Raw genomic sequence first — 12,751 nt, forward strand, 5'->3', positions numbered from 1 at the left:
GCTATATCTCAGAGTTAATTCCACACAATGTTTGGCACAGCATTGTGGGCTGCAAGGCCTGTTTCTGTGCTGCACTGTTCTATGTTGATCGCTTTGGGAGCAAGAACTCTCTTATCACTATTACTTCAGCATTTCATTAGCTTAATCCAGTGACAACTTATTCTACACTTAGAATTATCCAAACTTGCTTCTACCATGTGCCTATGGGCAAAAAACTTGGATTTTTCTTCAGAAGTCATATCATAGCCAATAGATAGATAGATAGATAGATAGATAGATAGATACTTTATTCATCCCCATGGGGAAATTCAACTTTTTTTCCAATGTCCCATACACTTGTTGTAGCAAAACTAATTACATACAATACTTAACTCAGTAAAAAATATGATATGCATCTAAATCACTATCTCAAAAAGCATTAATAATAGCTTTTAAAAAGTTCTTAAGTCCTGGCGGTAGAATTGTAAAGCCTAATGGCATTGGGGAGTATTGACCTCTTCATCCTGTCTGAGGAGCATTGCATCGACAGTAACCTGTCGCTGAAACTGCTTCTCTGTCTCTGGATGGTGCTATGTAGAGGATGTTCAGAGTTATCCATAATTGACCGTAGCCTACTCAGTGCCCTTCGCTCAGCTACCGATGTTAAACTCTCCAGTACTTTGCCCACGACAGAGCCTGCCTTCCTTACCAGCTTATTAAGACGTGAGGCGTCCCTCTTCTTAATGCTTCCTCCCCAACACGCCACCACAAAGAAGAGGGCGCTCTCCACAACTGACCTATAGAACATCTTCAGCATCTCACTACAGACATTGAATGACGCCAACCTTCTTAGGAAGTACAGTCGACTCTGTGCCTTCCTGCACAAGGCATCTGTGTTGGCAGTCCAGTCTAGCTTCTCGTCTAACTGTACTCCCAGATACTTGTAGGTCTTAACCTGCTCCACACATTCTCCATTAATGATCACTGGCTCCATATGAGGCCTAGATCTAGACCCGACCTCATATTTAAATGTGCAGTTTCAAGCATTTTTATGTTTTCTTCCTGCATGGAAGACACAGTGCTCAACACATAGTCTCAGCAGTAAAGTCTCTTCCTGATATTTTTTTCTTTGTTGTCTATAAGGTTCAAGATTCTATTGCTTTTTTTTATTACAGCTCTGCACTGGTCGAGCATTGAGCACCATATACTTGAAGATACTTTTTCTTCCTTTGACTTCACCCTCCGTAAGCATTCTTGTAGAACCATTGTAACTAGTGCTTGCCAGATTAACGAGTAAACCCACTTTTTGCAGTTCTGCAAAGCCAATACACGCTGGCAGAAAATAAAACAATTGATAGACTTTTAATTTTTTTTGGCTTTCAACAATCCTGCTCAGGTATCTGATTTTAAGATTTATATTATATTACATAAATAGATCTCCAACATTTATAACATCGCTATTAATTATTTGAAAGGGAGCAAACTGAATCTTAAGCCATCTTTTTAAAACCAACAATATAATCAGCTTAATGACAGTCAACCTCATGGCCTAGATTCCTGCCAAGAGGCCAGTTCTATAGAGCTTGCTTGCGATCTGCTTGTGTCTCCAGACCAACCACAGTTGTCAGCCTTTATGGGAAATTAACTTCAATCTAAATTCTATCCAATTAGTTCATTCTCTGGTAGTCTATCAGGAATGGGACTGGAGATTCACCGGCTGTGTTACATTAAAAGAAAACCTGATTCTACAGTCCGATTCTATAATTGCGTTCTGCAGTTCATGCTCAAAATAACTTATGCCATCAGTGCAACAGTTCAGCCCCAACCTTTAACTATACAATGCATATCAAATCTCACGGTTCACTTACACCATTTCAGATGGAAAGAGATCAAAAGATTTATAACGGAGGCTTACTGACAGAAGTGAAAGGAAGATGGGGCTCATAATGCAATAGAAGTGAAACTTCTTCGAAGATCTTACTTTAAATCCAGTCCAGACAGATGGGATGAATATTCTAATCTAACAGCACATCAGGAGTTTTGACTAAAATGAGCAGAGTGACACTCCATTTCACCCCACAGTGGCCAAGAGTCAGCAGCATAAAGTTATACAAGTTTAGAATTTCTATTTAGTAAATTTGCTGAGAAAAGGTACATAGCAACAGAGAGAATAAAATGGGCAGTTTTGAGTTGATTAAAGTTCAGGTATTTGTGGCATGTAAAGTGTATTTGGTGAAAGCCTATTTCATCTCACTTGCTGTCCACACATTTGTTAGTTATCTTCACCTCCCACTTCAACTCGATCGCCAATACGATCTACATACCCAAGGTTAAGATGTTTCAGCTTCTGTAGGCTGCTGATTTGTGTGGGGAGGTCTTCAATCTGATTGTTGAAAACATTCAGCACCTCCAGGTTCCTCAGATCAGCTACGTTTGCTGGAACACCTGAATGGAAAGAAACAGAAATACAGTTAAATCCACATTTACTGTAAAAGGGATTCAAGAGGAGGAGGCACAAATGGAAAAAAAATCACAACTTTATATTTAGGTTTCAAACTGCCAGCTCAGAGTAGCATGTACATAACATACAAGTGCCCATTACAATACCCCTCAAGAAGAGAACAATACCTTTGAAACAGGTTTTCATTATATTGCAGAGAATTGGCAGGGAAAATCACTGCCAAAAATAGACTATTTCATCAGATGTTGGTGAAAGATAAAACACTCAGAGCAAAGTAAAGTTATATATTATAAAATAGCATTTTCATCTGGAAATGAAAAAAATCTGTCTTCAGTGTTTTATAACAGCAAAAGTACTGAAAAATGACATCAAAAGCATATTAAACATAGAAAAATGAAACAGATAAAAATTATGCAACAATCAAAAAGGCAAGCTAAAAAATGCTGAATAATTTATAAAATTATCTCAAGTTTAAGTCCTCATTGTGAACTCACTGGGTGGGTGCATTAACAATATGTATAACCAATCGCAAGATAACACTGACAGAAATTACAGAATTTAGTATAAACAGAGCCAAATAGAGGGAAATTTTAAAATAAACTTTGAGAAAAAAAATTGAAGAAGCCAGTGAATAATGACAAGACTTCAAGGTTTCATACTCCATGCAGTTTTTCAACTTCATTTTCAATTTGCCTTTTGTTTTCTGATCAGTAAATTGCTTTAGAGTGGAGAGGTTTACACCATATGTATTCAGATCACCCCGTTTAAACACCCCGGAGAATATGCAGAGAAATACTAATAATTCTGAATCTCCATCAAATCAACACACACCTTGTTTTTTGTCAAACTAATGCAGAACCAAAAGGTGGATCAGAAATATCCAGTCAAATAAGGACTTTGGTTATTGGACAGGTGGCCTTTTAGCCTCCTAGAGTGAAGCGGCTGATGGGTAACACATTAGAGGTATATAAAATTATGATAAGCCTGTAGCAGCAACACATTGATTTGTTGTTGTGCCTGGTTTGCTAATTCATTCCTGTCCACTTTGCATTTAATCCACTGGCATCTTATGAAATTTAATGGCTCTTTGTTCTTATGAACTGATTTATGCACTGTTGCCACAATATTTATCAGTGTCCTTTTATTGTGTCATGATGCACAATGTTTGCGTATTTAGATACAACATCAAATTCTAATTCAAATTCATCCTTTTTGTTTTGAAAGCTTCCCACTGGAATCAATGCATCCAGTGGGTATTGCTATTTTAAAAGAGGTTAAAACCATTCTACACTGGTTTCTCTTGTGAATGCAAGGTCAAATGGTGCATAAAGTTTTATGTCAAACACGCTCAGATCCCAGCCAATAGAATATGTGAGGGCAGATACATGAAAGAATATCATGAAAAACAGCAATAAACAGATGACAAAATAATTATTTCTCTTTATGATCACACAAAATCTCCATTAATTCAAAAAGGTGTATTGTTCAAGATGCCTTCTTTAAAATATAATTAACAATTTTATCATTCTATAGTTGCTGCATCAAAAAAAATAACAAAGCACATTTCAACAAGCTTTTTAATTAAATTATTCTGCAGAGTTTCAATAGCTTTTATAAGCAAAGACAACATTGTATTTCACAATAAGAATTTTTGAGCAAATGTAATTATGCCTACCAATACCTACATTAAAGTTACTTTATTTTAAAATGAGAAGATAGATCTTAGTTCTCCCCACAGCCTGGGTAAGGAGTGGATATTGTTTTGATGTGGACACAGATCAGGCAATCTTAAAATGCAGCAGGAGAAAATTGAAGAGCACAAAGTTTTGAATTTACTTTAGAAATAAGAGATTTTCCACCACCACTAATATGACTTTGAGTTTAAAAACACAACCAAACAGCTGGCAGACATCATAGAAAAATCCATTGCTGATTTCTTTAAGAGCCATTTTTAGCAAACAGCTTTTCCCTAAAATTTATTTGCACAGTGTGCATTAAAGATGCTGAATAATTCAAATAAATTATAGAAGCTCATAATATATATATTTAGATTTTCCCCAGATAGGTCTAATTTTAAACATTTGAGCTCTGTGACATTACAGGAAGATTCTAAATCAATATTTAGGCCTTAGCTTTTAATTCTTCCAAGAGTCTGATCATATACAGGTGCCTTTCAAATCTTCTTTCATAGCATCTGTATATCATGGGCTATCAATGTCAATGTACTTCCCTGTATTCGTTCACAAACATCAGCTTTTATGGACTGGAAACTGGTGTCCCATCAGGATTGATGGCAAAATACACTCGTGACTGCACAGCCAGATTTTGTTCTAACTCATTCTATAAGTTTGACAACATGTCACTAGACTCTATCTTAACAATGATACCAATGTAGTGGGTTGAATCTAAATGAAGGCGATAGTCTAGTGGCATGTTGTCATGACAACAATCTTTCACATCAGCAAAACAAAAGAATTGGTTATTGACTATGGGTTGCAGGGGGAGGGGTATCCCACATGATCCTGTTTGCATCAATGGTGCTGAAGTCAAAGGATGCACAACCTCAAATTCCTTGGAGTGAGTATCAGCATTAAACTGTCCTGGTCCAATCATGTACACAAGAAGCACCTCTACTTCCTCAGGAGGCTAAAGAAATTGGCCATTTTCCATTGACTTTGACCAATTTTTGTCATTGCTATAGAAAGCATCCAAGCCAGATGCACTGTGGCGTGGTATGGTAATTGCTCTGCCCAAAATCGCAAGAAACTGCAGAGAGCTCTGGACACTGTTCAGCACGTCATAGAAAATGGTCTCCCCTCTATGGAGGCTTCTTGCTGCCTCAGTAAGGCAGCTATCACTATCAAAGATTCTACCCATTCTGGACATTCTATCTTCTCCTTCGCCACCTCCTCCAGCAAGAGATACAAAAAGCATGTACCACCAGGCTCATGGACAGCTTCTCCCCTGCTGTAGTAAATCAAGTGAAAGGTCCCCTACTAAACCTACCTTATTATGACTTTGCACCTTATTGCCTATCTAGGCCTCATATGGAGCCAGTGATCATTAATGGAGAATGTGTGGAGCAGGTTAAGACCTACAAGTATCTGGGAGTACAGTTAGACGAGAAGCTAGACTGGACTGCCAACACAGATGCCTTGTGCAGGAAGGCACAGAGTCGACTTTACTTCCTAAGAAGGTTGGCGTCATTCAATGTCTGTAGTGAGATGCTGAAGATGTTCTATAGGTCAGTTGTGGAGAGCGCCCTCTTCTTTGTGGTGGCGTGTTGGGGAGGAAGCATTAAGAAGAAGGATGCCTCACGTCTTAATAAGCTGGTAAGGAAGGCGGGCTCTGTCGTGGGCAAAGTACTGGAGAGTTTAACATCGGTAGCTGAGCGAAGGGCGCTGAGTAGGCTACGGTCAATTATGGATAACTCTGAACATCCTCTACATAGCACCATCCAGAGACAGAGAAGCAGTTTCAGCGACAGGTTACTATCGATGCAATGCTCCTCAGACAGGATGAAGAGGTCAATACTCCCCAATGCCATTAGGCTTTACAATTCTACCGCCAGGACTTGAGAACTTTTTAAAAGCTATTATTAATGCTTTTTGAGATAGTGATTTAGATGTATATCATATTTTTTACTGAGTTAAGTATTGTATGTAATTAGTTTTGCTACAACAAGTGTATGGGACATTGGAAAAAAAGTTGAATTTCCCCATGGGGATGAATAAAGTATCTATCTATCTATCTATCTGCATTTTCTCTGTACCTAACACTTTAATCTGCATTCGGTTATTGCTTTTCCCTCTGTACTACCTCAATGTACCGATGTGATTAAATGATCTGCAAACAAAAAATACACTGCACTGTACCTTGGTACATTTGACAATAATGAATTTACCAATTTTTTATGCTGAAATACAAAATTAAGCTTATTGCTTTGGCCCTATAGAAGACAATGATCAGAGTTCACTTGCAATACTACTTTCTGTCTCTTCTTACTGTTGGGAAGATATTGGTGGCTGGCTTGGGAAGAAGTACAAAAGAAATTCACAGATCATTTTTCAGCACAAAGTATCTTTGTCATCAAGGTTGGTTAAAGAGTTGTGAATCTACATTTGAGTGTTGTGATCATTAAACCAATAGTTAGGTTAAAAAGAAACAGGGGCTGTGTGTGTGTATATGATGTATAGCATCTCATTTGGACAGATCAGAAGTGAACTACTTCTGAAACTGAAGTTGTAGGTTGTGTTGAAATACTTTCATAAAACATTTCAAAAAGAAATACATAGAGCACCATATGCATAAAGTGTAAGATGTGGTTTGGAAAGGAGTAACATGAAACTGCTTAATTTGTAATATTAATGCACATTCCTTTCTAATGCTGATGGACATGCTCATTTAAGTTTCTCAATTTGAGCAGTTTTTCTATTGGTCTTTAAGTTGTTCAGAGACCAAAGTAATGCATAAATTACGGGACTATAGAAAAGAGATCAATCTGCATGAGGTTAGGCTGCCCTATTAATGCACTTCTCACTAGAAGGGAAACAGCAGCCTCCTGCTGAAGTAAGGCGACACTTAGATTTCTCAAAAACAGCCAGCACCATGACTGCTTAACAAAATTGCCAATTAGTGCTGAATTATGAGAAACCGGTTGAAAGCAATTTATGGTATCGTGAAAATCTTTTTACTGTCCGGTTTAATTCAGAATTCTTAAGTAATCAGTGGAAAAACCTGTTCATAGAGGAATGCAGCACACAAAAGCATCCTTCGGACCAGTATGTCCATGCTAACATTTCTGTTATCAACATTAATCCTATTTGGCTGCATCTGGCCAATATTCTTCAAAGCCTTGCCTATTCAAGCACCTGTGTAAATGTTCTCTTCAACAGAGATTGCATTTGACTGCACATCTCCTCTGGCAGTGCGTTCCAGATATCAAATACTAAAAATACCTCTCACCTCAAAACACTTTAGAACTCCTTCCTCTCACCGTAAATGGTCACCTTCAATACTCTTACCACAGGGGAAAAGATTGTTTCTGTATCTCGCAGTCTACTTTAACTATCCGGTCAGCCCTCTACATCCTTCACTTTGGGAAAAGAAGTCCAGTCTATCCAATTTCTCCCCAAAACAAGAACTGCAATCCAGGCAACATCCTGGTGGGTCTCCTCCATACTCTCCAGTGCAGCGACACCCTTGTTGAAGTATGGCAGCCAGAATTACCCACAATGCTTCAAGTGTGGTCTAACCAGTATTTTGTACAGTTGCAACTCAATATCTCAGCTTCCATATTCCATGCCCTGTCCTATGAAGGCAAACATGCTTTTTTTTTAAATTGCAAACACAAGAGATTCTGCAGATGCTGGAAATCCAGAGTAACACTCAAAATACTGTAGGAACTCAGCAGGTGAGGCAGCATCCACGGAGAGGAATAAAGAGATGACATTTCAGGCCCAGACCTTTCTTTAGGTCATGCATCATCTTCAGTCCAGATTATTTTGACAAACTGAAGTTTATGCATTTCAGAATCTTAAACACTGAAGGGAACTTTACAAAAGTATTTGCAAAGTGGAAATAAAAACCTTGCAATTTGTATTGTTATTGCTAGACAAGGCATCAGTCAATTTCAAGCTTGTTACCCCTCGCTTGTATCAGTAAAAAGAAAAGCACAATTGAATAAGTTGATTATACAAATAGATTTTAGTTTGGATATGTCACTTGCCGATACCATTTCAATAGACTACTTGGAGAATGAGGTACTTCTGCATAAACCCATTCACAAATTCCATGGACTCAACTAGGCTCAGGAACGGCCACAGTATCATGCACTCAGACATGATGGCTGTCTGAGTGGCCCCTGTTTAGTCCTGACAAAAAACCTCCTGACCAATTCTTTCTGCTCTCTCAGAACTACAGGCATTTACCCATTCCACTGCAATTGAACTGGATTTTATATTTTAAAAAAAGACTGCCAAAGTACCATTTGGTATCTGTCTCCACAACCTCCACTTTGGTTAAGATAAACACTGCCCTACCACACCACTCCATCACATTTAGGGAAGACATTTCAACGAATTTCATTAATGACATTAGTATGTGTGCTAATATATTTGCACACACTGTCTATTTACTTTTCAGTTTTCCCTGTACTTTTCATACTTAGATTGCTTTTCAATTAAATTATGAACGTGACACTTATCACTTGCTTTCTTGCTTTGTTTAACTTTAATGTAAATTTTGTTTCGAAGTTATAAGTTAGATCACTGCCACCCCTGCTCATTGGAAAAGCAAAACAAAGCCATTGATTGGTGATTATGCTACTGCCAGTATTTAGGCCATTAACCACCAGCAGGGAGGATACAATATATTTTGTAAACTTATATAAATAATACACTTTAAAACTAACAGACCCACTAGATTGTTTTACTTGTTTTGCTCAAAGTACGAAGTCAGAGCAGGCAAAAGGTACAGAAAAACTCGCAAATATGTTACCCTGACTGTGGGGCTTGATCACCAGAAGACTGAATAGGCTGAGATAGTGTTTCCCTGTGGTGAAGAAGAGTGTGGGGTGACATGATAAAGCTTTGTGAAATATGAGGGCATGGATAGGATAAATAACGATTGCTCAGTCTGAACAACACACAATATCTGCTCAATAGGGTGATTCTGTTGGTATGAGGGCATCAGGAATGGTGAACACCAGTTGATCTCACTTCATTCAAAGACAATCATGATCATAATCAATGATATAATATTTTGTTCTTTCTCTCTGTAAAGTAACCCAAATTTATTTTATATTCATAGTTCTACTTGATGTCTCTAGGTTCAATAGCTTGAATTTTGTTGCAGTTCAACACTTGCTATAGAATTTCAGATGCAATGCTGTTTTTCAACCAGAAGATTTAACAGAGTAGAGCGACAAGGCACAGGAATAGGTTCTGTAGCTCAGCTGGTCCATGACACCTAGGATATCCATCTCAGCTCAGCCCACTTGCCAGTAACCAGCCCTTAAACTTTTCTAACCCATGTACCTACCCAATTCTCTTAAAAATTATCATACCTGCCTAAACAACTTCAAATCATATCTGAGCAAAAGCAGGGTGAGCTGCCTTAATGTCTGTTGTCCAGTAGCACTCACATCTACGTTGATGAAGTACTTTGAGAGGTTTGGTTACAGCTACAATCAACTGCCTAAGCAAGGGCCTGGACCACTGCAATCTGCCTATCGCCATAATAGGACTATGGTGGGTGGAATCTCATTGGCTCTTCACATGGCCTTGAATCACCTGGACAATGCTAATACTTATGTCAGGCTGCTGTCCATTATCTACAGCTCAGCATTTAATACAATCATTACTACAGTTCTGATTAACAAGCTTCAAAACCTGGGCTTCTGTACTTCCCTCTGCAATTGGATCTTTGGCTTCTTCACCTGAAGAGCATATTCTATGCGGATCAGAAACAACATCTCCACCTAGTTGATAATCAAATACTGACATACCTCAAGGATGTGTACTTAGCCCACTGCTCTACTCTAATTATTCTATAGCCATAACTGCATCGCTAGGCATACATGAGCAAGACAGATCAGTTGGTTGGAGTGTGTCACTGCAGCAACCTTGTACTCAACATCAGTAACACCAAATAACTGATTGTGGACTTCAGAAAGGGCAAAACAAAGGAATACACACCAGTCCTTGGAGGGGTCAGAAGTGGAAAGGGTGAGAAATTTCATGTTTCTGGGCCCAGCATATTAATGCAATTACGAAGAAAGCATGATAGTGGCTAATATTTCATTTGGAATTTGAGGAGATTTGGCATGCCACTAAAGATGCTCACATATTTCTACTGACATACCTTGGAGAGCATTCTGACTGGCTACCTTCACCATCTGGTATGGAGGGGGGGGGGGAGGGGGAAGGTTGCTACTCCACAGGATCAAAATAAGCTGCAGAAAGTCGTGAACTCAGTCAACTCCATCATGGACACTAGCCTCTCCTGCATCCAGGAGTGATGCCTCAAAAAGGCGGCATCCATCATTAAGGACCCCCATCACCCATGACGGGCCCTCTTCCCATTGCTACTATCTGGGAGGAGGAAGAAACCTGAAGGCACACACCTAACAAATCAGGAATAGCTTCTTCCTCTTTACCATCAGATATCTGAATGGACATTGAACATTTGAACACTAGCTCTCTTTCTCCCCTTTTTGCAGTACTTATTTTTTTTTAAATATATACATCTTACTGTAATTTACAGTTTTTTATATATTGCAATGTACTGTTGCCGCAAAACAATGAATTTCATAATGGATGACAGTGATACTAAAACTGATTCTGATTTCTCTGACAGCTCATTCCATATACTGATCAATCTCAGTGCAAAACAGTTGTCTCAGGTTCCTATTAAATATTTCCCCTCTCATCTCAAATCTGTCTTGAATCCCCAACCCCAGGATAAAGACTGAGTACATTCACCTATCTATACCCCTTATGCTTTTACACATCTCTACAAAATCACCCCTTGGTCCGTTCTTCTCCAAGGAATGAAGTCCTAGCCTGCCCAACTCTCCTAAAACCCAGTCCCCTCAAGTCTGTCAATCTTTCCTGCAGTCTTTCTAGCTTAATGGCATCATTCCTACAGCAGTGTGACCAAAACAGAACACAATACTGCAAGTGCGGCCTCACCAATATTTTGGACAAATTCAACATAACACTTAGATCCTACACACGGTGCACTGACAGATTAAAGCCAGTGTACCTTCTTCACCACCCTGTTACATGTGATGGCAAAGCAGATTCATAACTTGTGAGAAAGAAATATATTGTGAATTGAATTGACTTTATTTCTTATGTCCTTCACATACATGAGTAAAAACCTTTATGTTATGTCTCCATCTAAATGTACAATCATAGTAATTTATAATAAATAGAACAGTTAATGTAATATAGAGAACACTCAAATCAGCAGGACTTAATCAGTCTGATGTTCTGGTGGAAGAAGCTGTCCAGGACCCTGTTGGTCCTGGCTTTTATGCTGCGGTACTGTTTTCTGGATGGTAGCAGCTGGAATAGATTGTGTTCAGGGTGGCTCAGGCCCCCCAGTGATCCTACGGGCCCTTTTCTCACACCTGTCCTTGTAAATGTCCTGAATCATGAGAAGTTCACATCTACAAATGTGCTGGGCTGTCCGCACCACTCTCTGCAGAGTCCTGCGATTAAGGGAGGTACAGTTCCCATAACAGGCAGTGATGCAGCCAGTCAGGATGCTCTCAATTGTGTCCCAGGATTTGGGGGCCCATACCAAACTTCACCAACCATCTGAGATGCAAGAGGCGCTGCTGTGCCTTTTTCGCCACACAGACCACGTGAGGTCCTCGGTGATGTGGATGCTGAGGAACTTAAAGCTGTTTACCCTCTCAACCCCAGATTCATTGATGTCAATAGGGGTTAGCCCATCTCCATCCCTCCTGTAATCCACAATCAGCTCCTTTGCTTTGGTGACATTGAGGGAGAGTGTTTACTGATTAGTGGTTGACTTGATGTGGTAATAATCTGTGCAATTATGTTATAATGACCAGAATTGTATACTTTACTCCATTTGAGAACCATTTTGGCTAAGGAGAAAGTCATCAGGCCCATTAGGTTCATGCTGTCTCTCTACATAGCAGCGAGTTAAGTCAATTCCCTACCTTACTGCTACAAGTCCATACATTTGTCTTCCTCAGCATCCATCCAATTTCCCTGATGATTGTCTTTGCTTCCTACATTTATGGATAGAGTGCTTCAGGTAGTTACTACTTTCTCTTGACTTTTGGCTCCTAAAACTTGAAAGCTGAATTACAAATTGGCAGCTTATTTTGTTTTGTTTTACTGTTACGAATCACTCTCAACAATAATCTAAAGAGACCCCTGATACCAGACATAGATGGTAGTCTTCAACTTTGGGAGTTGAAAATCAATAGTGCTTTGCTGTAGAATTGCAACTATGCTCACTTTTGTGTATTGTAATCAACCTGTCTTCTAGGAAATTTAGTCTCAATTTATGATTCTGGATTAGGTGCACACTTCTCTAGTTTATGGTTCATGTTAGTTCTATTCATATATACATTCAATTTAACATATGCAAATCTAAACAACCAGAATAAATTATGTCTCAAAATGGTCTTTAATAGAGCTACAATAAATAGCCATTTAGTGCAGTAGTTCGCAGCCCTCATGAGAAACAATTAACACAAGACTTTAATTATAGACAGTAAATAAGATGGTACTGATAAAAATCTTCGTGCATTGTATTGCATCTGTA

At 38.9% G+C, this 12,751-nt stretch overlaps 1 protein-coding gene across 3 annotated transcripts in view; it reads right to left on the bottom strand.

Annotated features, from left to right (window-relative positions):
* Nucleotides 1–12,751, bottom strand: part of rsu1 (Ras suppressor protein 1) — a 215,320-nt gene that overhangs the window by 147,538 nt on the left and 55,031 nt on the right. For all 3 annotated transcript variants that reach the window (XM_073054592.1, XM_073054593.1, XM_073054594.1), the window contains exon 4: nt 2,304–2,424. In XM_073054592.1, the coding sequence (XP_072910693.1) occupies nt 2,304–2,424 (121 nt within the window). The remainder of the gene's footprint in view (nt 1–2,303; nt 2,425–12,751) is intronic.

This window comes from Hemitrygon akajei, chromosome 8 (genome assembly GCF_048418815.1).
Source record: "Hemitrygon akajei chromosome 8, sHemAka1.3, whole genome shotgun sequence".
Taxonomy (NCBI): domain Eukaryota; kingdom Metazoa; phylum Chordata; class Chondrichthyes; order Myliobatiformes; family Dasyatidae; genus Hemitrygon; species Hemitrygon akajei.